The following is a 26,748-nucleotide window of genomic DNA, read 5'->3' on the forward strand; positions in this document are numbered from 1 at the left end:
AAGAGGACCAGTCCACCTGCAGTTTTTAAGCAGCATGGCGAAACAAAAAAGGGGAAAAAGAGAGGGTGTCAGTGTGGCAGACCGGCGCAGCATTGGCGGCCCATTGGGTCGACAATGAGCTCTCCTGCTCATGGAGCAACCATGGATGTCCAGGCCGATGTCCAGCATGTCGGGCTTCAACCCAGCCTGAACTCCGCCAGCGCTCCTGCATGGTTCCAGCCGGTCATTGGCTAACCCATCAACATATTCCATGTGGTCAGCCCAGCTAATTGCGGGGACAGCGACAGGATAATCCTCGGTCCTGGAAAGGAGAGGGTCATGCCGTGTGACAGCCGAGCGTCCCAGCACTTTTTCCACCCGTCTTTTCAGGGCCTGCTGGCAACAAAACGCACAGGCTTCAGGCTCCGTCAACGCTCACCTAGCGTGGACAATAACCAGGCAGACAAGGCAGGCATCGGGCTGGTCGCTGTCGTGCAAAGAGAAACCGCATCCCTGAGGACAGGGGCGAACAGAAGATTTCTGCTTTGCTTGCTTTGGTTTGGAGTCCATTCCAAAACGCAAAGCAAAAAGCTGCACAGGAAAACTCGAAATTTGCGATCCGCGGGCAACCTACACACCAACTGCGTGGTGGAGGCTAACACCAACAGGGGCAGTTAAGCTAAATTCAAGTCGGCAGACCCCGGAGCTAACTAGCAGCAGACGGCTAGCCCAACACAGCAGAGGTGTTCTCAGCAAGGTGAAGAGCGTAAGAACTGAGCGATGACTGCGATGACAGCGGTTATATGTGCAGACGGAGCCGTGTGTCATCTGTCTTAAAGCCGTGAATAAAGATTTCTTCAGCCAGGACATGCAAGGGTGTGATATCCCATACCACTGAGTTGTACCGAGTGAATCAACTGAAAGGGAACTTTCTTGCACCTTTGTGCTGTGAAGGCAACTGTACAATGACAATAAATAAATTTCTAAGTTCTCAAAGGCCTGTTACAAAAAACAACAAAAACAGTAAGCTACGTTCAAGCCACCATCTTCTACTTTTTGCATTTCCAGTTTATCTGTCAAATCAATTCTTACAAAATATTCATTTTCGCGAATTTTTGACTTTAATCTTCAAAATTCTGCGTTTTCTTGTTTGTCTTCAGGCTCCGGCGGCATTTCTTTAACCTTGAATGGCACATTTCATTCAGCGACATCTTTTCTTTTTCCTCAGTTTTCCAGTTCAGAAACAGCCATTCTGACTTCTCTGAAACACCCAACCCTACTTCTTACAATATTGCTTGAGTAAACTTCCTGTAAGTATGACTTTGTTCTGCGCTCCACAGCGATGACTTTTGGGACATCTTGACATTTTCAGTGATCCTCTGTGTATTCAGGAAGCAAGTCACACTGCAAGCTCCAGAATGAGCAACAGTCTCATCAGCCCTCATTAGGCCGTGACGTTAAAGGTCACACACACACTGGGAAAGCTTGTTATGCGGCACCCAGCATGCAGTTCACATACACAGCATCAAAGGGATTTATTAGGTATGTCTTATGAGGGAGTTTTTCATCATTGCCATTAAACAACTCTGCAATTACTTTGGAACTAGAGTACGCTGTACCATCTGTGATATTTGAGACAATGATATGATTTACTTTAAATGGCTGTCCTGGTTAATTATAAACAAGTAGAGCATACCCAATGGAAAATATGAGATTGTTTGAAAGCAAAAAGATAAATAAATAAATCTCTGCAGACGGGCTCTGTGGACAACTCACAACCCACTGAGGGAAAAGCTTCATTGCTCATATGTTTAATGAGCTTTTATTGTGAAATCAGCTGCTACAAAGTTTAGAGGACTTTGAAACTTTTTTTTAACTTCAGGCATCATCATCATCATCATCATCATCATCACATTCAAGGACAAATGTCTAACCCTAACATTAAGAGCATTTTCATTTCTCTGCTTTCCTCCAAAAAATCCACATTTCCATATTCTGTAACTCAGCTGAACAAATTAGAAACGATCACTGATACTTATTAATAGAATTATTGTTAGAAACACTTTATATATCTCCAGGTTTTAGACTAGTGTCCAAATAAAAGAAAAAGAAGAAGTTGCAGCAGTAACTGTTACTGTTATTTTCCAAGTTTTATCATTTCACAACTTTACTTGTTGATAGTTGGGACAGATTTTGTTTAAAACAAACATGTTTTTCATGCCAGTCTATAGAGATAATGTGCTGAAGGTCACTGTCAATAATGATGCTCTGTGACTGAAAGCAATTACTGATCCCTGTGGAGCTGCTCTTTAAACAGCTGATGGACGCCCATGAGGACTTGGCTTTGTTCCTCTGTGTCTCACTCCCTTTGTGCAACTTAAAAAAAAAAACAAAAACAACTTTTGCCAGAGTTTCCATGAGGCTACCACAAACATGAAAACTTTATTCTTGGAGACAGGAGGGCATAAGGATGACATTTTCACTCTCAGAAAGTATCAAATTTTCTGTATATGATTTGCTTTTCAAGAAAAGCCCAGTTATCCTAACAGCTCCTTAACCCTCCGGTTGTGTTCACCCCCCGCCCCCCTTACTTTAGTGTTCCCGGTCAGTTTTAACAACTCTTAAATTAACATAAGAAACATTTTTTCATCACCAAATTCAGTTTCCCATTCCCATTCATTTTCTATGGTGGTCACTTTCGACCAGCACAGATGTAACAAAGTTTATTAAAACACTCAAAATTCAACGGAGGTGCTCATCACTTTCATATGTTCAAGTGCAAAGTGTGGAGGATGACCTCAGGCCTCGAGGCAGTCAGATGTAAAACACAATATTTATGACTTTTTTAATTTTGACCCAAACACGACAGGAAGGTTAATGGAAGTTACTGGGTAGATGATTGCTGAGCTTGCTGGAGGTGCAGGTGACCGGGACCTGCGGTGGAAGTGCCTGATGATGGAGGTTGAGCAGGTCTTCTGACTGTTTCTTCAGTAGGGTCAGGGTCAGTGCTGATGGCATGAGGCGATGCCTGGACCCCGCAGAGGTTGCTTAGTTAGTCCACCTCCTTCAGGATGACACATCAGTGTACCATCACCAGAGGTTTGTGTGCTTCTCATTCAGTGCATGCTCTGGTCTACAAACACGTGGGGCTCCGTACAAACTACTGAGTCCCATTTTAACTTGTTGCAATGAAATTTAGGTAAACTTGATTAGTCCATATCAGTGTGGATATCCAGTATGATCGTTTTTCCCACCTGATGTGTTTTCAAAGGCTTCCTGTAACTCTTTTGAACAGTGTATTAAAGGCTTAGGCCTAAAGATCCGTCAATGTTGTTTCCAGTTTGCTGCTTCAGTGTACACAAGCTTTATTATTTGTCACATACAACATCATACAATACAGTACAATGTGTAGTGAAATGATCCGTGTCTGTGCTGAGGACAGGCTGCAGACAAAGCCACGCCATTCCAGGGCTTTTTGGTTAGCACGAGGGGTCTAGCCAGGACCCCTACTGGATACTGGGTGGGAATCAAACTTGCAACTCCGGCTCCAAAGCCGTGCAGTCTCACCACTACCCTATCCAGCTGCAAGGGGTAAAAGATAGATGCCTGGGCCATCCCAATCTGTATCATCCCAGATTTGCTTTGCTCACTGCACATGCCTGGGGCATTTATCTTTTACTCACTTACATAAACCTTAGAGAGGAACAAGTGGTGGGAAATTTAACAAAATAAAAACCATCTGTGGGGATGACTGCAATCCAAATGAACAGCTGCTCCTCACATATTTAGACGTCTTTTCAGTCACTTAAACTGCAGCACAGATTTCTTCCCTTCTTGTTTTCTGGTAAAGAACCAACAACACAGTAAAGCATACTATTTGTCTGATAACTGCCTCGGAAATGCTCCAGTAAGCACCAACACCTCAAACACACTTTAGAGGTGTAGTTTAATTGCAGTGGTTAGATCCACCAGCTGGGCTTTGCAACATGAGAGTATCTAGAGAGCACAGATGTACATAAGAAATGAGAGCATAAAAACTTTTGCAGGAGTTCACTGACACCATCAAATAAATGAAAGTTCACTCCTTTAATGTCGTCTGTGCTGTAATACAGAGACTCCTTAGAAAAATACAAAAAATGTAAACCTGTTATAAAATATACAAAAAATACAGGGATTCAAATACAAAGGGGTATAAATTTGTGGCAGTCGTTTATATATTATAAGACACAGACATTCAACACAATCTTCAGGTGGTTCATTTACAGAGTGACTTTATGACTGTAATTCAGTTTTTTTAATATTCCTTTAGGGTGACCTTTCTTCATTCATAGTACATTTCTGTGCACTGATTCCTGCACTGCGCTCACATTTACTTTACTCGACCACAGCCTCGGTGAATAGTGATATTTAAACATCTAAAATTCCCTTTTTTAAAAACTACACCTCAGTTTTCTCTTCACCACTTTTAACCATTTAGGCCTAAGATAAAAATCTACCGTCTACATGCAAGCACGTAATGACTTTACTGAAAATGACCCAAAGGACTTTAATATTCAGAGTGGTAATAGCACTTCATTACTTTTTGTCATTCTGCTGCTGATTAAAATAAAACAAACTGTAATAAACACGTCATATTTAACAAACCATACAAAAGAGATCAAATTATAAATAAAGAACAGGCGAATGATGGGTGGCGACGAATGAACACTGTGTGTGAGAAAATTCCGATTTTTACTGAATCATGTTCGTGCTGATATTTACTACATACAGTAAACTCGTTTTTTTGACCATGAACTCATCATGTGAGGGTTAACTGAGGTCATAGATCAAGTGAGGCGTAGATTTAAGGCAATTCTCTATTAGCTTCACTTTTCAGATGTTCATTTTTTATGCAAACTGTGTTAAACACAAATATCCCCAAAAAGAAAATGGCAGAGGTAACAGATGTCATGGGGAACCTGAAATATCAAATCCATGTGTTTTATGACCGTTGTTGTATAAGAGCACCTTTACTTGGAAAAATGTCGTAGAGTGGAGACACTTTCTTCCGTTGAGGCTGATTTGGAGGATTTGGTTTGTCGGAATGTGCCGAACTCTTCTCAAAGCTTGATTTATCGTCCTGTGTTCAATCTCCCCAGAGATCTTTCGTTGGTCTTGAAGCTAATAAATGTTGAACAACAGCTCTTTCCACAGAAACGCAGGACGGGAGATTTCAGAACTGATTAGAGTCTGAACCTGAATTTGTCACAGCAAATCTAAAAACCAGCGTGCTTACTTTGGCTGAATATAGCTACTGCATTTTAAGCAAGTTCAATATTATTACAACCTATTCAATTTAGTTCCAGGGATACTTTATTCTTCTGAATCAAAATACTGCCATTACACAGCAGTTTACTACCAAGCAGACCAAACACGTTAGCCTGTTCTCAGGCTTTGTGCTAGGACGCGAGGCTACGCTGTAGCTATGGGGTAAATTTACCGCAGTGCTATAAATCAAGCTTTAGTTTGTTCTTCTTCCTCTTCGTCCCATTGTGCTCGCTCAGAAGTCAACAGATCACTTCCTGGAGAAAAGCTGGTTCTCCAGCTGTTCCAGGCGCGCGGTCATCCCAGCCAGTGGACACGTCATTAAGGAATCATAAGTACTTAACATGCACACATACACACTCACTGTATTCTGTATGTAGCAGAAGAAGAAAAATCTGGTACAGAGAGCGCAGAGGGGGGTGGGGTCACCTGCATGCTGAGCACCCCAAAAACTTTCAGCTTCTAAGCCGAAGTCACAGGGAAACAAACAACAGCTATCATGTTAATAAAAAAACACCCAGAGCAATAACAAGAGATTTAATATGCAAAGACACTGGAGTCTTTACCTGAAGGTACAGAATTACCTGATATTATGTGTTTTTGTTTTAAAGGATATGTTTCTGTGTGACCTGCTCCAGGCTGTTCATAGTGGCCTGCTGGAACTCCACCAGACTTTCACATGCACAGGGGTCCTTCACCTCAATCTCGCCCTGACTCTCCTCTGCAGAAGGAAAAATATATGAATATATATAATATTCTTTATCTGTATATACATTGTGTTAATTTCAGTTATCTTGAAGGTGCAGACATTGCTCATAAGATGCGATGAAGTGCTGTAGTTTAATTTTTTACCTGTTTAGCTTTAATGTCTACTTAGAGCTCCAAACAGGCTAAACCAATAAAGTACTATTATTAATTTTTTAACCTGAGGATTTATTGTTCGGTACAGTATTATTACACTCAGGAAAAATGTTTTGTAACTGCTTTGTTTTTAGTGCTCTTTTTCTGCAATTGTCATGTTGTAATTCTGTCAGTAGAGGGCGACAAAGAAAAGACATTGTTACAATGAATTACCAGTAAAAACCACACAAACCATCACATGAAAGTTCTGCTGAAGCTTTGACCAAAATCTTTTGTTATTAAAATGATGAATGTTATCAATTTCAGCTGTTTATGGTACAAAACTCTTCTCTAAGTGTATAAAAGGTTGTAATGTGCTTTATTTGTGCAATCAACCAATGACCTTCACCATTATATAAGCTGCATGAACCGAAGGATTCAGTAGAGAAGATTTTTAAACCATAGTAGTAAAAAAATAGAGCACCGATTTTTATATAATTATCCTCTTGGGGAGGATCCTCTCTTACTTTCAGGATGTTTTTCCTGTTTAAAACCAATTTAAGTATTAAAAAAATATTAAAAACTTAAAGAGGATTAAAAACACAGCACTCTCCCAAGGCCAGGATTTAATGCATTGTTTGCACATTCTTCATCTCTTTAATAAGTCTCATGAGGTTCACATTGGTAGTTTTTTAGGTGATAGAGCTTTTTCACTTCCTGCGGCAGAAAGCAAGCCTCAGAATATGAACCAATAATATGCTGTCAGATTAACTTGTCTGTTTACTTGCTGTTTTACACGCTGCGGTCAGGTCTAGCAGAGCATGTTACCTGGGCAGACATTGAGTTTGAGGTTTTCAGCAATGGTGCTGATGGCGGTGAAGTCAGTGGTGTAATAGAAATGCTTCTCCACAGGCTCAGATGCGATCTCACGGAGCTCATCTTCCACCGCTTTTCCAACACCCACCGCGTACATGGTGATGCCTGCGTACATGCACAGGTGTAGGGTCACATGATAACTGCTGCACTGCTTGATTCAGACACTGAGCTACAGATGCTGTTATTATCATCCTGGGTCTTACCGGCTTCTTTGGCCTTCTTGGCGTACTCGGTGATGTCATCCTGGGAGCGTCCGTCTGTGAAAACCAGCCCGATTCGTGGAATGCTGCGGCTCAGAGGACGAGCGCCTTCTGCCTCAGAGAAGCTGTTTTCCAGCATGTGCTTCAGGGCCAGGCCGGTCATCGTACCTTTCTCCATGTATTCAACCTGAACATGGACAGTAACAACATTTCGAGTCGTGTAGCTGAGCAGGGCCCAAACATGGTGAAGGTTTCATCTTTTATTCAGGATTTCATTAACTGCAGTTCACTGCTGAGGGTCTGTATGTATATGTAAAATACATGAATCTTTATGTTGACTTTAAGCGTCACACAAGTATTACAATCTCACAATACTGGCGCCACCTGTGTGTCACAGATCAGCGGGATAACTTCTCTCGTTCACTTTACAGCTGGACTTCTTTAGGAAGAAGCAAGAACTGCCCCCTGCTGGCCATTAGCAAGAATGCAGGTTTAAGTTACTTCCACTGCTTGATGTTTCAAACTGTCTGTCACGGCTACAACAAACAAACAAACAGAAGCACTACCTTCATGACTGCAGCTTTGATCTCATCAGCTGTGTGGTACATGTTGAGGGGAAACTCGGTCCTGACCCGGCTCGAGTACTGAACCAGACCGACTCTGGTACCGTGAGGAGACACGTCCAGAGAGTCGACGACCTGCAGGGACCCAGGTGAGGTGATGAATATTCAGCATTTTATTATTTTAACATTATTTGATAGTTTTTAAGATATCAGACAAAGATGTCAAGAAGTATCACTAGCTAAGATTTAATATGTAAAATATCTTTTTGCTGAATGTCCAGGACATGTTGTTTTAGTTGTTTATTATTTCTGGAGCCAAAACAAGATTTCTTCCTCCTGCAGTAATTCATATTTGATGGCATTGTTTTATTCTGTGACCGTCCTGCATGTGCAGGTATGGACATATGAAATAATACTGCAATTTGGCAGTAAAATACTCAGTGTGTTAGAAAATACTTCCAACCTGGTTAACAAACTTTTTGACAAGCTCAAAGTTTTGAGGGCGGACACTCTTTGAGCCGTCGATCAGAAGCACCAGGTCGATGTTTGCAGACTTGCAGGCTGAAGAAGAACGAGACAAACGAAGGACGGGAGGTTTAATTATTTAATTTATTTCACTGTGAAAAATATGATTAAAGAAATCAAGACATGAAATACTAAACAAACACTGCAACACAAATACCACAGTAAAAAAATGTGACATGAGTCAGTGCAGTGGGCAGAGCTGCAGAGTTTACTAGTAACTTTCCAAAAGTGGAGTTACTCAGTTTGTGTGGAGGTAAAGTTATGGAGCTGAATGTATAATCATTGGATTTTACATCGTGTATATATTCTGCTATTAGGGAGACGTATGTTGTTGTCATCACAGTTTATGTCAGTAAGGAAGTTGGATAAATACAAACTGATTAAATAAGAGTGAGCTTCTTCCAGAAAAGCTCAGAAAAGCTGGAGCGATGCTGACGAGCATTTTTGCTTTATTTTGGGTATTATTTTATTTTTTCTTTTCTTTTTCCAAGGTGAACTTTTGTACAGTTTACGTCATTGAAATAAAATGAACAAAACAAAACAGGGTAAGGAAGCTCAGTTTTACTGAGTTATTATTAATATTTTTAATAATATTATTGTTGTTGTCGTCATAGTGACTAAGGATTGCTCTCAGATGTCTGCAGCAGTTGGAAAGCAGGTTTGGAGCGTAGCTCTTGAAGCGATGATACAGTGGCTTGCAAAAGTATTCGGCCCCCTTGAACTTTTCCACATTTTGTCACATTACAGCCACAAACATGAATCAATGTTATTGGAATTCCAGGTGAAAGACCAACACAAAGTGGTGCACACGTGAGAAGTGGAACCAAAATCATACATGATTCCAAACATTTTTTACAAATAAATAACTGCAAAGTGGGGTGTGCGCAATTATTCAGCCCCCTGAGTCAATACTTTGTAGAACCAGCTTTTGCTGCAGTTACAGCTGCTGTCTCTCTGCCTCAGAATGTGATGTGAAGCTTACTGGCAGGTACGCTGGTATTCGCTCGCCCTCCCAGGAGGAATAAAACAATCCCAACATCTTTGTCCAGCTCGTTTCATCCAGACATAACTGAGCTGTTTTTAACATCAGTTTGAGATCATTGTACATCTTTATTTCCTTTCCTGAGACGTAACCTCTGCTCGGGGCCTGAATGTTTTTTCCTTTCACTGAGAGTCACCTGATCAACGTCCAGCTGCCACTGAAATGCCCTGAATCTTTATCCTCCTCTTTAATACATTTCTTATGCTTTGGCTTAAAATATAGTGAAGCTCAGCAGTGCAGGTTAATAATTTATCTTTGAGCTTTGTTGTCGTAGACTGATTTAATAAAAAGACAGCATTTTTTCTGAAGTTTTTTGAGTCTTTTTCCCCACACCTGCAGCATTTCTGCTGGTTCACACAGGAGCTAGCATCTTAATCCTGAAGCAGCTCTCTCTGCACAGAGTGCTGAGTTTCTTAAACTAACGCAGGGCAGCTGAAACAGGTCAGAGGATTGTGCATTTGCACAGATGATGACTTACTGCCGCAGCTCTTGCCGTCGTCCTGTAGCAGCTGTCCCTCGGGGCAGATGCAGTGATAAGAGCCTGGAGTGCTCACACACTGGTACTCACAGCCGTGCTCCACTGTGTTACACATGTTCATGTCTGACAACAAACAGACAGAAAGCACATATTACACCATAGCAGAGAGAGACACATGCAAAAAACTGTTCACCCGCAAGTAATGCACAACAACTAAAGGCTTAGTGAACAGGTGTGGAAGACTTGACCTCGGGGAGGTCAACACTTATCTTTGCTGCTAGATTATGGTGAAAACCACCTCCTCATTAATCCTTCCATATGTTCACCTACACAAACCTTTTGAAGAATTGATGCTGTTCATCGAAAGGCTCGAGTAAGTAAACAGTATGTACTCGAGTATGTAAAAGGGACAAATGCACAAGATTTATAAAACAAACTAAAGCTGACCTATAAGAAACTGTTTTGTTTTCATAATCACTGAAAACTGAATTAAAATGTGATTAATCGAGCAGCCTTCACACATGGTGTCAACCTGGGAATCGACACCACGGCCATTAAGCAGCAGAGCTCCATCAGCCCGTTCCTGCCTGTTTGTTTAATGTAGAGGATGATATTACAAACTAAATGAACATGCTAGTCCTCATTAAAGTGTGCGAAATAACTTTTCTTGGATAATAAGTAGTTCCATAAGAAATGTATCTAGAATTTATATCCATCCATCAATGGAGAGCTGAACTCAGCACCTTTGGTTGGCCTAGCAGAGCGAATCAGCAGCTCAGTGACATCTTTTAGTGCCCCCCCCCCTTTTTTTTTTTTACTGTTTGGAAGCAAACAGTAAAACAAACATTTTTATCGGGTGCACTATGTAATAAACACAAGCAGGGTTTTCATGTGAGATTCACTGACTTGTGCAGGTCTTCTTGTCCTTGTTGAGTTTGAATCCTTTGTTACAGTCACAGGTGAAAACGCCCGGAGCGCTGACACAGATCTGCTCACAGTCGTGCTTTCCCTCAGCACACAGGTCAATGGCTGAGTAACACACACACACACACACACACACACACACACACACACACACACACACACACACACACACACACACACACACGTTATTCCCAATTTATAACGTTATAGTGAGTGAATGTGACTCTAAGTGTCTAGTTTTACTCTGCATGTGTTAAATAAAAGTGATGTTTCCAAACAGAGACCCAGATGGACTCAGTTTTCAGTCCTTACTTTAAAGGAGCTGGAAACAACAAGCATTTCATATTAACTCATAGAACGAACAGGAGAAAGAGCAGCCTTTTCTCTGACTGTAGGTGTGTTTCTGCAGGTGCGTGTACACCTGTGTGTATTTGCACGAGGGCTTGACTAACGTGTGCAGGTCTTCTCGTCCTCATTGAGCGTGTATCCTTTGTTGCAGTCGCAGGTGTAGACGCCCGGCGCGCTGATGCAGACTTGTTCACAGTCGTGCTTCCCCTCAGCACACAGGTCAATGGCTGAACAACACATTGAGTGAAAGTGTGTAATTGTGATTAAGATTTTTTCTTAACATTTATCAGCGTCTGAGCCAAACAAATATACTTCTGACATCTGCTTTGGATTTTGTTCTCAGAGGTTTCCAGTAAGGGCTCAGATCGATGGACTAAATGCCAGATATTAATTTCTGGAAACGGTAGACGTCATGCAATAACCCCAAACTCTGAGATTACAGGATTTATTCAAATATAAGCACGCAATCCCCTTTTATTCATCTGGACTCCTTTAAATGACGTTTGAATCTTTGAATCTAATTTTTAATTGACTGTGAGTCACACTTATCTTATAAACTGTGTATTCAAAGCCGACTGCGAATTACTTAAAAATGTCTCCTTTCTGCTGTGAACTACAGTCACATTGTGTCTTATTCATGCTGTGTAGATGTGTACGGCTTCAGGAGAACAGGAAGTCTTTGCACCCACAAATGGTCTTAATTTTAAAGGTTCCTGATGAAGAGGTGCTCTGCTGCAGCTGTTGATGTTATTGTCTCTGCATCAGTCTGACACCTTACGCGAGGTCCTCAGTAAACGCTTCCTGCCTTCTTTTTTTTTTTTTTTTTTTACCAAAGAACTGGTCCCAAAGCCAAAAGGCTGACACCAGCACTCAACACTTTGGGGCTGAAAGTCAGAACGACTAATGTCAGGAAATTCAAAGAAGCAGGCCACAGATGTAGAAGTTGGCGTTATTTAAATGGGAAGAAAATGAGGACTCCATCAGCCAGTCATTGGTAATTTTCTTGTTGTAGCTCCTTTCATAACCTCTGATGTCAGTCCTTCCAAAGTTGGGCCCAAGGTCCACCAGATTTATTTTTATGTTAAAGAGCATGGAAATGCATCAAAAGCAGGAGCTGACAGCACCTCAACGATGGATTCATTCTGCAGGACGATCGGGACTTTGTCAGTGTTTTGTAACAACTTCCTGAGGAGATCCTTCAAGCTCTATTTCTTCTTTAAAACTTTAAATGGCATTTTCTCTTTGCCGTTTCATCCTTTAAGTCAGAATAACTTCAAAGCAGTTTATTAATTTTTATGTTGTTTGTAACTTTGTTCACAAAGGTGACGCATCAGTAACCTTAAAGACACACAACATGCTTCCTGACGAACATGTCGCTGTGAAGCAAGCACTCGTTTCAGGCGTCAGACAGCTCTGAACACGTCACACTTCAGACAGCTTTTTTTCTACTTTTGGATCTATGATGTCACAGAGGGGATATACCTAACACAAAGCTCTGGAGCGAACGCAGCTTGTTTCAGACAGAATATGAAGACCTGCACGGAGGTTCAGTATAAGAAGAGTTATTTTGAACCATGCAAAGCCTCAAAGATAAAGTTATGGAGGTGGAAATAAGCAGAAGAGGGTTTCTTTAACAATCACATGCTACCCCGCTGCTCATGCTAGGAATCGAATGTTTCTGCTTTCTGCCACATTGCTGCTGTAGCAGAAGTGTCCAAAAATTGGCATTCTTGGCCTTTGCATGCTCTCTGCTGTACCTGTGCTTATTTTTCCACACTGAAACACTCCTTGAATTATTCCCATATCTTGAGTAATTCTATAAAGTTTGAGTGGGGACTGAAAAAAAGCTACTGCATATTAGTCATGCTGCTTTATTCTTGCACCATCTCTCAGGTCTCGACTCAATTTTTTAAAAGGCATCATTAAAGTGTTTTTCATCATCTTGTGGTGACCTCAAAAATGATAATTTAGTATTGTGGATTTCTTCCAGCGCTCTACATAATGTCATGATTATCTAGTAACCAAATCCAGAGATACATTCGGGAAACGTTAATGTTCTGAATCATGCATTAGCGGTTGGGTCAGGCCGGTTTCAGTGTAAAGAAATCAGAGCCTCACCTCCGTCATAACAGCAGTGGACATCGTGGCTGTGTTATTAACCGGTTATGATTTTTCTTCCATGTTCGCTCTGCTTACCCTGGCAGGTCTTGCTGTCCTCCAGCAGCCTGTATCCCTCGTTACAGCGACAGCGATAGCCATTGAGCACGCTCACACACTCATGATCGCAACTGTGGTTCCCAAACGAACAGTAGTCGATCACTGAGGGGAGGAAAGCAGCGAGGCCATGAGCAGCAGAGAGGACAGCAGCCAAATGTGTGGGTTGCATTTATGTTCCCCTTGTCTCTCAGTAAGTCTCGGCTTTTACCTGCTTTGCTCTGTCCCAAATATGAACCTCATTTGTGAATGACTCTTACTGCAATAAGCTGATATACAAATACAATGAAATGATCATTTCTAACTGTATATCTCCACATGGGTTTGGTACTGCAAGGATTCATACTGTTGACAGGTGAGCCGTGAGGCAGTGATGCTATCGGTGACTGACAGGTGCTCTCCATCTCTTAGTGCATGCCACAAGCATGCAAACACTGAGCTGTAAGTGATTAGCTGAAAAGCTCCTGCTCGCTTTCTGTCCCAGAATTTCAAACCACAACTGACGTGCTGGCTCACTCGCAAAGTTTCTCATACTTAGATGAACAGTCCAGTGAAATGTCTTCTGAAACATTTGAGGCGAGAAAATCAGCAGATTGAGTCTGTGTATGTTAGATAAACAACGACGACTGTCAAAGGTTTTCAGAAGAAACACATCGTACCAGATGTTCCAATTTCCATAAACTAGCTTAAACATCAGCCTCATGCTAACTAGGAGTGTGGGACTCGATGTGCTGGCTTATGAAACACAGCATGACTAGAATGCATTGAAATTAAGGATCTAGTGTAAACATACTGTACTGTTTCAGAATTTATGCTTTCTAACTTGTGCTTTAGAGATTTTCATTTAAATGCTTCTCATAAATCAGCCTCGTGTGTGCTGACTGTGTGCAGTTAAGGTGTGTGTACATGTGCGTATGTTACTTCCTGCAGTGTGAGGAAAGTTTCAAAGCAGATCTACAAAAAGATTTAATTGTACAAACTGGAGACGGAGGAACAAAATGCAAACCCTCACTCACCAAGCAGCAGAATCAATGGCAGCAGAACACATTTAAAAGCAAAGCATAAAGGTGAACGATATGAGATGTGTGAATCTGCATGTACATTGTGTGTGTGTGACTAACTTGAGCAGGTCCTCTTGTCATTGTTCAGTTTGTATCCTTTGTTGCAGTCACAGGTGAAGGAGCCCGGCGAGCTGACGCAGAGTTGTTCACAGTTATGTTTTCTCTCAGCGCACAGATCTATGGCTAAACACACACACACACACACACACACACACACACACACACACACACACACACGAATGATATTACTTTTTATAAGCACTCTCCAGTGTTTGTTTGATTTTCTGGTTCTAAAACTGACTTTTTCTTTTCTTTTATTCTGTTTTCTTGTCACACATGTGCTAAAGGACAAAGCTTCATATTTTCAAGTTTCCCCTGTAAGTCAAAAAAACTTCCTGAAAATTCTCTGTTTCAGGCAGTTTTTTTTCTACTTTTTAAGATAAGCGAAAATAATTTAAGAAGAACTTTGTTTATCCTGAGGGAAATTCTTTTGTCATACACATGCTCAGTGCTGCAAGAGAGGAACAGAGGAATAAGATATACAATAAGAATACTAGTACATAGTAATATACAGTAGGGTAGTGCAAAATATAATCAAATAACTCTAACGAAGTAACAATATAACGTCTGGGTGCTGAGAGGACAGCATTGTTGCGAGCACAGAGGACCCGCCTTCTGCTGCTTAACCAATCAGAAAAAAGCTGACATGGTCCCAGACCTGGTGCTGCGTTTTTGTTTCTTGCTATTTTTCTTGTGAGTGTGTTTCGTTGTTTTGGTGTTATTCTGTTGATTTTAGTTTTTGATTATTAACCTGTGTTCCTCTCCCTCCTGTTTCCCATCATTACTCACTCTGTGGGGCCTGAATGTCTCTTTGTGTTTCCCTGAAACTTTTGTGAACTTTGTTCTCAGATTTTGACATTCACCCAATAAAAGAGTTATTTTTTATTGTATTGTCGGCTTATATTAGCCTTTAAGAATAAAGAGCTAAAACAGATAGTTTCAGACAGCTGTAGATCATGCTAATCTCCTCCACTAGAAGACAAAAATAAAAATACAGAGTTCAAAAGGGAAAGACAGTTGTCCTTTTGATTTTGCTGGTAGCTGTATATATTTTAGTATAGTGGGAGCAAACTGCAAATTACCTGCGCATGTCTTCCCGTCATCGTTCACAGTGTATCCGGGCAGACAGAGGCAGTGGTAGGATCCAGGAGTGCTCTCACAGATGTGCTCACAGCCGTGGTCTGACTCCAGACACAGATCCACGCCTGTGTCAGATCAGCATTCAGAAAACCAGCTTCAATATATTTAACTTACAGCTTATTATCACAAAATCATATTCCCAACGACTTTGTGTTTTTTCTGTAGAAAGGAATTATCGGTGCCCCTGAAGGAAAACTGTGAAATGAAAAGCACTGAGAACCAACACTAATCAAAGAAAAACACTTCATGAGAAAACATCTTCACCAGGACTCGTCTGCAGTCACGACACAATCTCTACAGCTTCATCTGCAAAGCATGATGGGATTAGTGGTTTTAGCCCTGCTGTCACCTCTTAGCTACAGGACTCTTCATTTTCACTGAGAGCTTATTTTATTTCACTGATTTACTTTTTGTATTTATTTTATCCGTCTGCATTTTGCATCTCCCACTGCAGGAGACCAGACTGTTTTTTTTAGCTGTAGTCCAGTGTTGAATAATAGCAGCATGAGGAAATATCGAGCACTTAAGGGATTTGCAGAGGTTGTTATGAAAAAGTATTAGGTTATGTGCGGTCAGAAGGATTTTGTAATTTTTTTTAACTCGAGCTAGACGTTGTGTTTTTAATTACATAAAAAATCTATGTTGGCCCAGATGAAGCCAATGTCATGAAATTTTAATCGCACAGTTTTATCTGAAGATTTTTGCTGCTCTTACATTAAGATGACTTTAAATAAAAGTGATCCAGTAATACAAAATCTTTTAGATGGAGATTTTAGAGAAACACAACTTCCAAATCCTTAAAGAGTGGAAAGTTTTTACATTCCAGTAAGATTTTGCACTCACACGAATCTTAAAACTTACTAGTTACACAACTCATCCTGACTGACTCCAGCTCAGGGTAAATGTTTTTTTTTGCTGATTAAAAGCTGAATTTGTTTTTAAAATGAACTCATAGTTGTCATTCTTCTCAGGTACAATAACATTTTGTTTGGAAATAAAAACATAGTATGCTACATAAGTGGTAACATCTAAATATACTACAGAATATAACACAAGTGTTAGAAATAATAAGACAAATAAAAAGCACCACATATAGTAATAGCAGTTACTTGTATACTTTGTATTTCCTGTCCTGCAGTCTTACCGCAGAGCTTATCCTGGAACTGGATGCCAAACTGGTGAATGAGATCAAAGGACTCAACCAGGAAGACGTGGTCCTCAAAGGGCGGTGACGCCATGGCCCTCAGTGATGTCATATCTGCCCTGGCCACGCCCACAGCATAGATCTCAATGCCTTTTTCTCTCGCCTCAGCGGCCACCTCAGCCACGCGGTCCTGAGGACGTCCGTCTGTCACGATCACGGCCACGTTTGGAACCTGAAGCCATCGGCAGAACCAACCAGAGACAGCTGTTATTGACGTCCCCTCCATCTTTGTTTTCTTAGCCCATAAATTCAGAAACATTTTATTGTTTTAATTTTTTTATTAGATCGACAGACGGATTGGGGCTGCAGCTGCAGTAATGCGGACGCTGCACCGGTCCGTCGTGGTGAAGAGGGAGCTGAGTGTAAAAGCGAAGCTCTCAATTTACCGGTCGATCTACGTCCCTACCCTCACCTATGGCCACGAGCTGTGGGTAGTGACCGAAAGAACGAGATCGCGGATACAAGCGGCAGAAATGAGCTTCGTACGAAGGCTGGCTGGCCTCTCCCTTAGAGATAGGGTGAGAGGTTCGGCCATCTGGGAGGTGCTCAGACTAGAGCCGCTGCTGCTCCACATCGAAAGGAGCCAGCTGAGGTGGTTCGGGCATCTGACAAGGATGCCCCCTGGGCGCCTCCTGGGTGAGGTGTTCCGGGCATGTCCCACCGGGAGGAGGCCCCGGGGCAGACCCAGGACACGCTGGAGAGATTATATCTCTCGGCTGGCCTGGGAACGCCTTGGTATTCCCCCGGATAAGCTGGAGGAGGTGGCTGGGCAGAGGGAGGTCTGGGCCTCTTTGCTTAGGCTGCTGCCCCCCCGACCCGGCCTTGGATAAAGCGGATGAAGATGGATGGATGGATGGAATTTTTTTTATTATCCCAGCTTCATCAGGTAGAGTTTGGCCAACCAGGGCCTCAGCTCTTGACTGCTGTCCAATCCACACTGCACTAGACCCTCACAAAGCCTCCAGCATTTCATCTACACTTTTTTAAAATTCCTTTATGCCTTTTGTGTCCTTGGCATGTCCTCCTAGGAGGCCTAGGACACAATGGAGAGATTATATCTCTTGGCTGACTTGGGAATGCTTTGGTGTCCCCCCCAGAGGACCTGGATGAGGTTTAGACTTAGACTGCTGCCCCCATGACCCTGACAGGAATGTCTGTATGTATGCATAGTTCCACTCAAAGTTCTGCTATAACAAGCTTCTACAAAATAGGTGATGATATTTATTTCTGTGATGATTTAAATACAGATAATTAAAAAAGAAAAGTAAAGATTTAAAATGAAAATGCCTGAAACCACCAGCACAACTAAAGGAAACGGTTACAAAATGGTTCATTGTGTATAAGACATCCAATAAGTACCTTTGGCCTGTCTCCAGCCTCTGGAGTAAAAGCTTCATTCATCATGTATCTGATGGCGAGTCCGGTCATGGTACCCTGAGCGAGGGGGATGATCTGATTGATGGCTTTCACTATGTTGCTCAGCCTGGCGTGAGTCTTCAGAGTGAACTCAGTGCGGACCTGAAAGCAGTGAAGAATTCAAAGATTAAAACATCATCTTAAGACCAGTTAGTGATGAGAAGGGTTAGCTGTTAAGATGGTAAATGGCCTGTATTTGTATAGCACTTTATTTAGTCCCTAAGGACCCCAAAGCGCTTTACACGTTCAGTCATGCACCCATTCACACACACATTCACACACTGGGGATGGCAGCTACATTGTAGCCACCCTGGGGCGCACTGACAGAGATGAAGGACTACAACATGAAAGGAGGTCTGGGTCCTGTCTGGTTACTCTACCTGACTGGAATACTGAACAACTCCCACTCTGGTGGCATTTAGTCCAATATCCAGGGTGTTAATGATGTCAATCATAAACTTCCTCATGGTCTCAAACTCATGTGGCCTAACGCTGCGGGAGCTGTCGATGAGGAAGACTAGATCCACCGGACCAGTCTTACATTTCTGCGCAGGTTCTGGAAGAAAGAAGAAAAGCAGAATCTGTTCAAACTAGATGTTTCAACAATGGTGAAAAAAATTCAAGAAGAAGTCAGCAATCCTCCGACCTCAAAAGCTCCAAATTTAAATTTGGTGAGATCCCATAAAACATGAAACATGGGGATTTTTATTGTGTCGTTACACAAATTATTCCCCAACAAATGCTTCGTTCCTGTTTGAGTGATGTTCACCGCAGTGTCCAGCTCAGGAAGCTGCTGAGCCTTTTTTAAAATATTTTTGTAATCTGTGTTTAATGAATTTCAGTGGGACGCAGTGGACTGTTTCACTTTCAGGAGCCGGAGAAGCAAAGTGTGATTTCAACACATGAAACACAGACGTGGCCTCTGAATGATGGAGGAGACTCACAGGCCCCGAGACGGTGTCGTGTGTCGTGTGAAAGGATCAGAGCTGTTTTGGTGCTCTGAGGAAAACCTAAACAATTTTACTGTTGTGACTGATCAGTAGGATAAAAGGCTGCTTCTCTCTTACTCGACTTTCTTTTTAAATTGTGTGGATTTTACTCTCTCTCTGAAGCACGACAGCAGCAGCCTTCCTCAAACATCGGTACAGCGTTCACATTATTTACCACCTGAGCGCTGCTTCTCGGTGGCGTCAGCCGCCACAGGACACCTGTTTTTGTCTTTATATTTTTCGGACGCGCTCCCATGTTGTAACATCATCTAGGTTCAAAAACGCTGCCGTCATGAATGAAGTATGAGGTTGGCTTGTGTTTGTGGTGTGGCTTTACGAGTTGGAAAGAAACTGTTTGATTAATGCCCATCCAGAATTTCTTCAGACAGAGTGAAAGTCACAACAGTGTCAGAATAAGCAGACGTGTGGGACCGATGGAATCCATCTTTAGGTTCAAATAGACGTCAACAGTAGCCAATTTTTAACGCCTTATTAACACGTCCACTGCATTGTCTGGTCACATAAATCAAGTCAGCCGCAGATGTAATGTATATGTGTCAGGGATATGTCCTGAAACATTCGTGCCTTTCACAGAAGTCATAATTCACACGCTTGTATAAAGAGTCCTATTCAGTGACCTGCGGTGGCAACATTTACAGGTTATAACTTTTCTAAAAAAGTCCTCAACCCTTCTTTTTACATTTTCTATCTAAATTTGGGTCTTTGCCATTTCTTAGTCCTAATTTGGTCAATTAAATTAAACCGTGACTCCAAAAGTTAAAGATAAAAACAGTTTTGAACTCAATAGAGCCACACGCATGTCACTGTGTGTTCATAGTTAGCTAACATGATCTCAGTCATCACAAACACTTTATATTAGACATTTTAAATTTAAATTATAATGTTTTCCTCCTTTTAGAGGACACATTTACATTTAATATCAAACATGTTGAAAGCTTAAACAACAAAGACTTTAAATGGGTACGTCCCTGTGAGCCAAAAGTTCAACAAGGACACCACCAAGGATTATTTTGAACTGTTCATGCAAAGCTACCCTTAAAGTGAAAAACATCTGGCTCTGGTAAAGGTGTAATTGTTCTGTCAAATGGTTGTTTAAACCATTGTTTACAGTTATAGACTCTCTGCAATCCACTGAAAGCATCTGATTTAAAATCATAGCTTTCTTATTTAGGCTTTGGTTTGTCTTTGTGCCGTGACTCTGTGTTTCTATTGTGATCCAAACCCACTTTAGCTCCCTGTTCTTTTGATCATCTAAATGCCCATCATTAAACATTTATCTCTCATTTTTCCCGACTTCCTTTTCTTTCATTTGTTTTCTTAAAATTAAATTATGCCCTCATTTATATAACCTGTTTAGGAAGAGAAACATCTTTATTTTTTAAAAGAATTTTTCAGTAATTCTCACAGTATCTGCACACTGACCTGTTTTTGGTCTGGCTGTTGCGAGGACAGCCAGGGTCAACAGGATGAATGCGCTCAGTTGTCTCATCTTCATCCAAATGATATCGATCTAGCAGACGGGTCGCTCGCAGCTGGGCTCAGATAAATTGGAACAGGATCAAACTGTGAAGAAAAGACGAGCAAGATAGTGCCCGCTTTGAGACTCGGTCACATACTGCAATGCTGTCATAAAGCTTTAATGTCTGCAGATGGAAGAGGTTAGGATGGACAGATTAGTCTGCAAGACATCAAACTTGGACACAGGAGATCCCTCTTTCCTTCTTTCCCATGCTGACGATCCTCAAACAGGCACGAGCCTCATCAACCAGCACCGAGCACACAGACCACAGCACATACCTCGATTCTTATCTAATCCTTCAAAGTTATTTGTGTCTAATATGTGTGCCTAAACACACACAAATTAGAAATTACCTCTGGAAGACATTCCTAGATCACATCAGACACACTTAATCATTCTTGAGAGCAACTGAGGTGCTTTGTCCTTTGAGCTTTGTCCTCATTAATACCAAACCTACGATTCAGGCCTGACACATCTGTATGACGACGACTGTGACAGATTTTTGAATGATGTGAATTTAATTGTGAATGGATGTCTAAATTAAAAAGCACCTCCAGCTGTGTGGCTCACCATGTTACTTGTATTAGCAGCTGTTGGTCATGTAGATACGTTCTGGATTTTATTACACTATTACTGAATACATACACAACAGGAATGTGCTTTCAGGGGTTCTAATGATGAGAGAGATTATTTCTGAACCACTGCCATGATGCGTACTTGGATGGAGCTTTAAATGGAAGCAGAAGCAACAAAAAAAATCATTGGCATCTTCAGTGTTTTCATTAAGAATACAGTAACTGTCTTATACCTTATATTTTGGAACATATTCTCCACTCACTCAACTGAAAAATGTTTAATCTCTTGAAGCTCATCAGAGTGATCTGTAAAGTGTTAATGATGACAATGGCAGTGAAACATTCCAGTCCTGCCCCTTCATAAAGCACTCAGCGTAACACACCTGGATGAGGTGCACAGCAGTACCTGCTAATACAAGGCTGCAGGCAGACACAGAGACCCTAATGTGTCTGCAGGCGAGCAGCAGCAGGGGGATAATGATAAAGTCTGGGACGTGTTTATGTTTGAGGCACTGGGTCAATTCAAACAGGCAGCATGAAAGCCACCTCTCTTTCATTTAGGCCCACAGAGAGGGGTCCTTCGGGGGTTTATCGCTGTCTGACTGGCTGCCAGAGACTGCGGTCATCACTGGCTCAGATCAGAGTAATGAGTCAACAGACGTAGCCGAGCACAAAGGCTCTTTTTTCAGTTTGTGTCTCTGTTTGTCTCGTTGCCTTTCCCTCCGTCTCCTCGCCCACTTTCTCTCGTCTCTTTCACTCTCGTCCACATATTTTCACGAGCGTCTCTGCCGCGAAAGTTCAGCCAAACACTTGGAGCACATTTTTCTTGCTTTTATGTTTTCAAGGTTAGCTGGTGGTTATGTCTTTATCATTTTGTCACTGACCTGTGCAGAGCGCATCAATCATCATAGCTTCAGCCCCTCGTATTACACAGATCTCGATTCCTTCTACCTTCAAACAAAGATTATCAAAAGCAATGTTATTTTTCTAATTACTGAAAAATATTCAGTCCATTGTTACAAGTGTGTGAATAAAATGAAGGTGGTTGTTATTGAAGTTCAGGGTGTATCAGACTACAGTCAGATTGTTCCCACTTACACAATATTAGATCCAGATCCTGACACGGTGAAATCCTAATCAGGGCCCTGGTAGTAATTTTAGTGAGCGTGACAAATGTGCACTACTCATGTCACATAGTGCAGCCTCTGCTGTGACGTGACTGAGTTCATGTAGGAAAATGTTTCAAGAAAATGTGTTTTTTATGGTTTTTATGTAAGGGGACCTATTATGTTATTTTCCACCTCCACATTTCATACTTTATTAGCTTATACTAGGCCTGGGTGGCCCCAGTTTCTCTCCCTTTAAAGGCCCCAGTGCACCCGCTGCACTGGTCGCTTCACCTCCCACCAGTAATGTCACCACACAGCCGCTTGTTTTTGTGCTCACCCCGACCTCACAGGTCACCGCTGCAGTTTTCTCCTGAACAAGAAGTAACGCCACGTCATGTGACTATATTAGAGATAACTGCTTCGTGTGACATCATACAGATCCAAGAGTAGAACAAACTGTCAGAAACTTTGTGTTTCCAGGAGTCTGAAGCCTGAATTTTGGCTCATGTGTGATTGAAGCATGTAACACTGTAACAGTGCACACCTGCCCACTTTAGGTTCCACTGAAACACCAGAGTTTAAAGATTTTTTAAGGTATGAACTGATTTCAGGGTCTGTAAGTGTGTTCAGTTTAGTTTTGATTAGTTTCAGTTATAGTTTTAGTCATATTTGCAATAATTAAGTGTAACAAAATCCCACTTTCATCATATCAGTCATTCTCTTCTGCTCATCCTTGGGTATGTTGCTATTCCAGCTACCATACTGCACCCTGGACAGGTTGCCAGTCTGTCGCAGGGCTAACACGCAGAGACAGACAACTCACATTCCCACCTATGGGGAACCAATGGGTTCTTTAAAAAGAAAAGGAAAAAGGAAATGAGGGCAGATGAACAACCTTTGGTACCAGGTACCTATAAAAAGATATATCTTGGCCCCAATGAGGCTATGAACTCTTGCAGAACCAGGTGTTCCTAATTTTGGTTCAAGTGAATTACTAAACTTTTTGAAGACAATTGACTCACACAGTTGTGTAGATATCCCGGTCTCCATCCATCCATTATCCTTTTCAGGGTCGCGGGGGGCGCTGGAGCCTATCCCAGCTGTCATAGGGCGAGAGGCGGGGTACACCCTGGACAGGTCGCCAGTCTGTCGCAGGGCTGACACACAGGGACAGACAACCATTCATACTCACATTCACTCGCACATTCACACCTAGTGGCAATTTGGATTATCCAATTCACCTATCCCCACACGCTGCATGTATATCCCAGTCTCAATAAACATATTCGCCAACGCTTCGTCTCGCTTGTGATGTTCCTGCGAACTGACCAACCAGTAGCCATCAGGTCGCCGATTGAAGCACTGCATTAATGTTTTTTGTGGAGTTGTCTCGGGATGCATCACGCTGCCTTGCCTGGAGTTAGCTTCTGTTTCTGGGGATGAGGGTTGGGCGTGCTCCCTGACCTTCAAGGTAAGCTAGATTACCAATCAAAGCAATCCCAAATTAGACTCTGGCACTTTCTCCCGACTTTTGCTGACACGATTTTGCGCGTGGACGAAGCAGCAACACAGACGATTCGACTAACATACTGCCACCTGCTGGCATAGTGAGACACAGCAAGAAAAAAACCTGGAAACCACCTCATTTTCACGCTAGACTATTGTATGACACGCACACATCAGTGAAAACTAAACACATTTTTGCTATAAATTCAGTTAATTTTAGTTTTGTGAGCACTCATTACAGTTTTAGTTAGTTTTCCTTTTTTGGCAAAGTCTCGTTTTTATTTTTATTTCCATTAACGAAAATGTTTTTTCACTTCAAGTTTTCATTATTTCGTTAGTTTTCGTTACCAATAATAACCTTGCTAGGGAAGGCGTGTGTGTGTGTGTGTGTGTGTGTGTGTGTGTGTGTGTGTGTGTGTGTGTGTGTGTGTCTGTGTGTCTGTGGTACAGCTTTCTGTACCCACAGGGCAGCAACCAGCCCCCCACCTCCCCTTTTCCTGTCTCCCCCACTAAACAACAATCCACTGGATCCTGCCGCCGCTCAGCGTGTGCGCTGCAGACACACACACGTATCACAGCTCTGCCTCAGCCCGGGTCACAGAGCAGCATATGTTCTATAATTATCCACAAAGAGAATCTTTCAGCTCAGAGCCAATATTTTCTCGTTAAACATTTCATTGACGGGTTGGTGGTGACGGCTGCCGCTCGCTGTGGCTGCGAGGCTGCTAACAGTGTGAGTCTTACTTCGAGCTCCTGTTTCCTTCCATTAGCACAGTAAACAAACTTAGATGGTCTGCTCGCCAACCACTCTTGGAAATATATTCACTACAGTATCTTAACTGTCCACTGTGATATCAGTTTTATGAACAGCACATTATATTGTGCAACTGCAGCATGGCAGTATAATGTATTTGAATGGGCTTCCTAATTTTAAAGAAAATGTGCTTTAAATACAAAATCACATTTAGAAAGGCAGCTAGATGCTTGTGAGGAGCAGTTTGATGCCACATACTGGAGAGTAAATCAACCGTGCAGTTTACTCAGCTACTTGTAACAAGGCAGTCAGAGAGCAGAGATATTGTTGATGTTGGCGTGAAGGTGACTTTACCACGAGAGATGAAACACAAACTGTTTCTTTAAAGTTCTTTTCGAGCTCAGGCAGCAAAAATGAACCTCTGGATTTATCCACGTGTCATTTTTAAAGCTGATATTTAAGAGGGTAAAAGGTCAAACTCATAAATGTCATAATACGACCGTCAGCTGTGTTTAAGGACAGTCCATCTCCAAATCATCTGCACTATTTAAGTTTGGGTTTCTCTGGTTTGGAGATTTCAGCGGAGAGGATGTTTGCGTTGTCTTGAATCTGATGGAACCAAATGGCATTCATGGTTAAAACTCCATCAACACATTTAAAAGACACTTTCAAAAAAGCAGGACCCCATTACAACCCTTGTTACATGTTTTTCATGTAACTATTTTCTTTCTGCGGTCTACATCCATCAGTGAAAAGACTCAAACAGCTAAAACTAAAGCTCAGCTGCATCGATCCTGTTACATACAAACACATTCAATTTCATACTTCCTGTTTAGTTTATGAAAAAGTAACATTATTGTTGCTTTCAGTGAGTTTTGTAAATTGATCAGTAAATCCATAATGAGTCATATCATCATCAGATGAAAGCTGTGGAATATAATTTCTAATTGTCTGTGATTGTAGTGATGTAACCTCCACTACACCAGTAAACACTAAAGTAAAAGTACTTACATAATTTTTACTATTACTGTCTAAAGAATCAGTTTTATGTCAGAGGCTCCATTTCCACATTTTTGCAGATTTCTTAGCTTCCCATCAGCTCGTCTGAATGGACACGTTTGTGCTGTTACTGAGCAAAGTCAGAGCACAGACGATCACAGACACACTTAGACAACAGCACATTATCAGGCCTGGGTTTCCTGTTAGTGCTGCTCCCTCTGGGAGAAGAACATGTTGATGCATTTTCCTGCTTTCCCTGCACTCTTCCCTGATGTCAACTCACACTGAAGGCAGTGGACAGAAGGAACTCTCACCGGGCATGGGCATTGCTTCAGCACCTGCAGAGCACATTTACAGGACGTTTAAGCTGCATTAGGCCTGATGGTGATCAGAATTATCACGTTACTGAAGGAAAGATTTGTAACAAATTGATTATTGGCTAAACTGATTATTTTCTGAATTAATCCATTTTTTGATTATATGACTAATCTTTTAACTGAGAAGCAGTTTCTTTTTGGCTGTTGTTTATCTGCCTTAATTAAAACTCATCTCCAGTTTTTTTAACCCAAATAAAGTGACTTGTGGCCATGTCCGTGCGCACACAGAGCCAAGAAAGAATGAGCAGGATCCCAGCACATTTCAGTCAAAACATTGAATATGTTTCAGCTTGTTTTGGATCCATTCTTCTCCATCTGTCCCTCGCTGCTCAAAAGAGGTTGACAAATGTGACTCCAAACTGTTCATCTGGCATCTCACATCACCAACCAACACAAAGCCCTTTCACAGGATTTTTACAAAGCTGGCAGTTTCAGCATTGGTCAGAGCTGGCAGTAAATCTGTAGCATGTGTTTTTGGTCCGGTGACTGCTGACAGATGGAAAGCACAGGCATCTTGTTGACTCCTGTTGTTTGTTTTTGTCAGGCTTTAATGTTCTTTGCAGATGTTATTGCTGATTGTGAAACACAGAGACACTGCACGAAACGTCAGGCTCACACATGAAGGTATTTACATGTAAACATGAATTTCTACAACTCTGAGGGTACAAACCCAAAACACAGATTTGCTTGTTCATCCTGTTATAATCAAGGTAGGTCAACAAATT

At 41.8% G+C, this 26,748-nt stretch overlaps 1 protein-coding gene across 4 annotated transcripts in view; it reads right to left on the reverse strand.

Moving 5' to 3' along the window:
- Window positions 1-3,813: 3,813 nt before the first annotated feature.
- matn4 (matrilin 4) overlaps window positions 3,814-26,748 on the reverse strand; it is a 30,200-nt gene continuing 7,265 nt past the window's right edge. Inside the window, exons 2-17 of one of the 4 annotated variants that reach the window (XM_085275271.1) lie at window positions 20,607-20,747; window positions 18,555-18,730; window positions 18,118-18,276; window positions 16,699-16,930; window positions 15,497-15,619; window positions 14,415-14,537; window positions 13,276-13,398; window positions 11,184-11,306; window positions 10,714-10,836; window positions 9,808-9,930; window positions 8,226-8,323; window positions 7,766-7,897; window positions 7,203-7,386; window positions 6,952-7,104; window positions 5,900-6,004; window positions 3,814-5,592 (exon numbers count right to left, since the gene is read on the reverse strand). In XM_085275271.1, the coding sequence (XP_085131397.1) occupies window positions 5,534-5,592; window positions 5,900-6,004; window positions 6,952-7,104; window positions 7,203-7,386; window positions 7,766-7,897; window positions 8,226-8,323; window positions 9,808-9,930; window positions 10,714-10,836; window positions 11,184-11,306; window positions 13,276-13,398; window positions 14,415-14,537; window positions 15,497-15,619; window positions 16,699-16,930; window positions 18,118-18,276; window positions 18,555-18,730; window positions 20,607-20,679 (2,109 nt within the window). In that variant the 5' untranslated portion in view covers window positions 20,680-20,747 and the 3' untranslated portion in view covers window positions 3,814-5,533. The remainder of the gene's footprint in view (window positions 5,593-5,899; window positions 6,005-6,951; window positions 7,105-7,202; window positions 7,387-7,765; window positions 7,898-8,225; window positions 8,324-9,807; window positions 9,931-10,713; window positions 10,837-11,183; window positions 11,307-13,275; window positions 13,399-14,414; window positions 14,538-15,496; window positions 15,620-16,698; window positions 16,931-18,117; window positions 18,277-18,554; window positions 18,731-20,606; window positions 20,748-26,748) is intronic. The other 3 variants (XM_085275273.1, XM_085275272.1, XM_085275274.1) reach the window with 3 other exon arrangements.

The sequence above is a fragment of the Mchenga conophoros genome, linkage group LG5, assembly GCF_057382185.1.
Source record: "Mchenga conophoros isolate Kocher_MC1m ecotype Shallow Benthic linkage group LG5, M_conophoros_male_GT1.1, whole genome shotgun sequence".
Lineage (NCBI taxonomy): Eukaryota > Metazoa > Chordata > Actinopteri > Cichliformes > Cichlidae > Mchenga > Mchenga conophoros.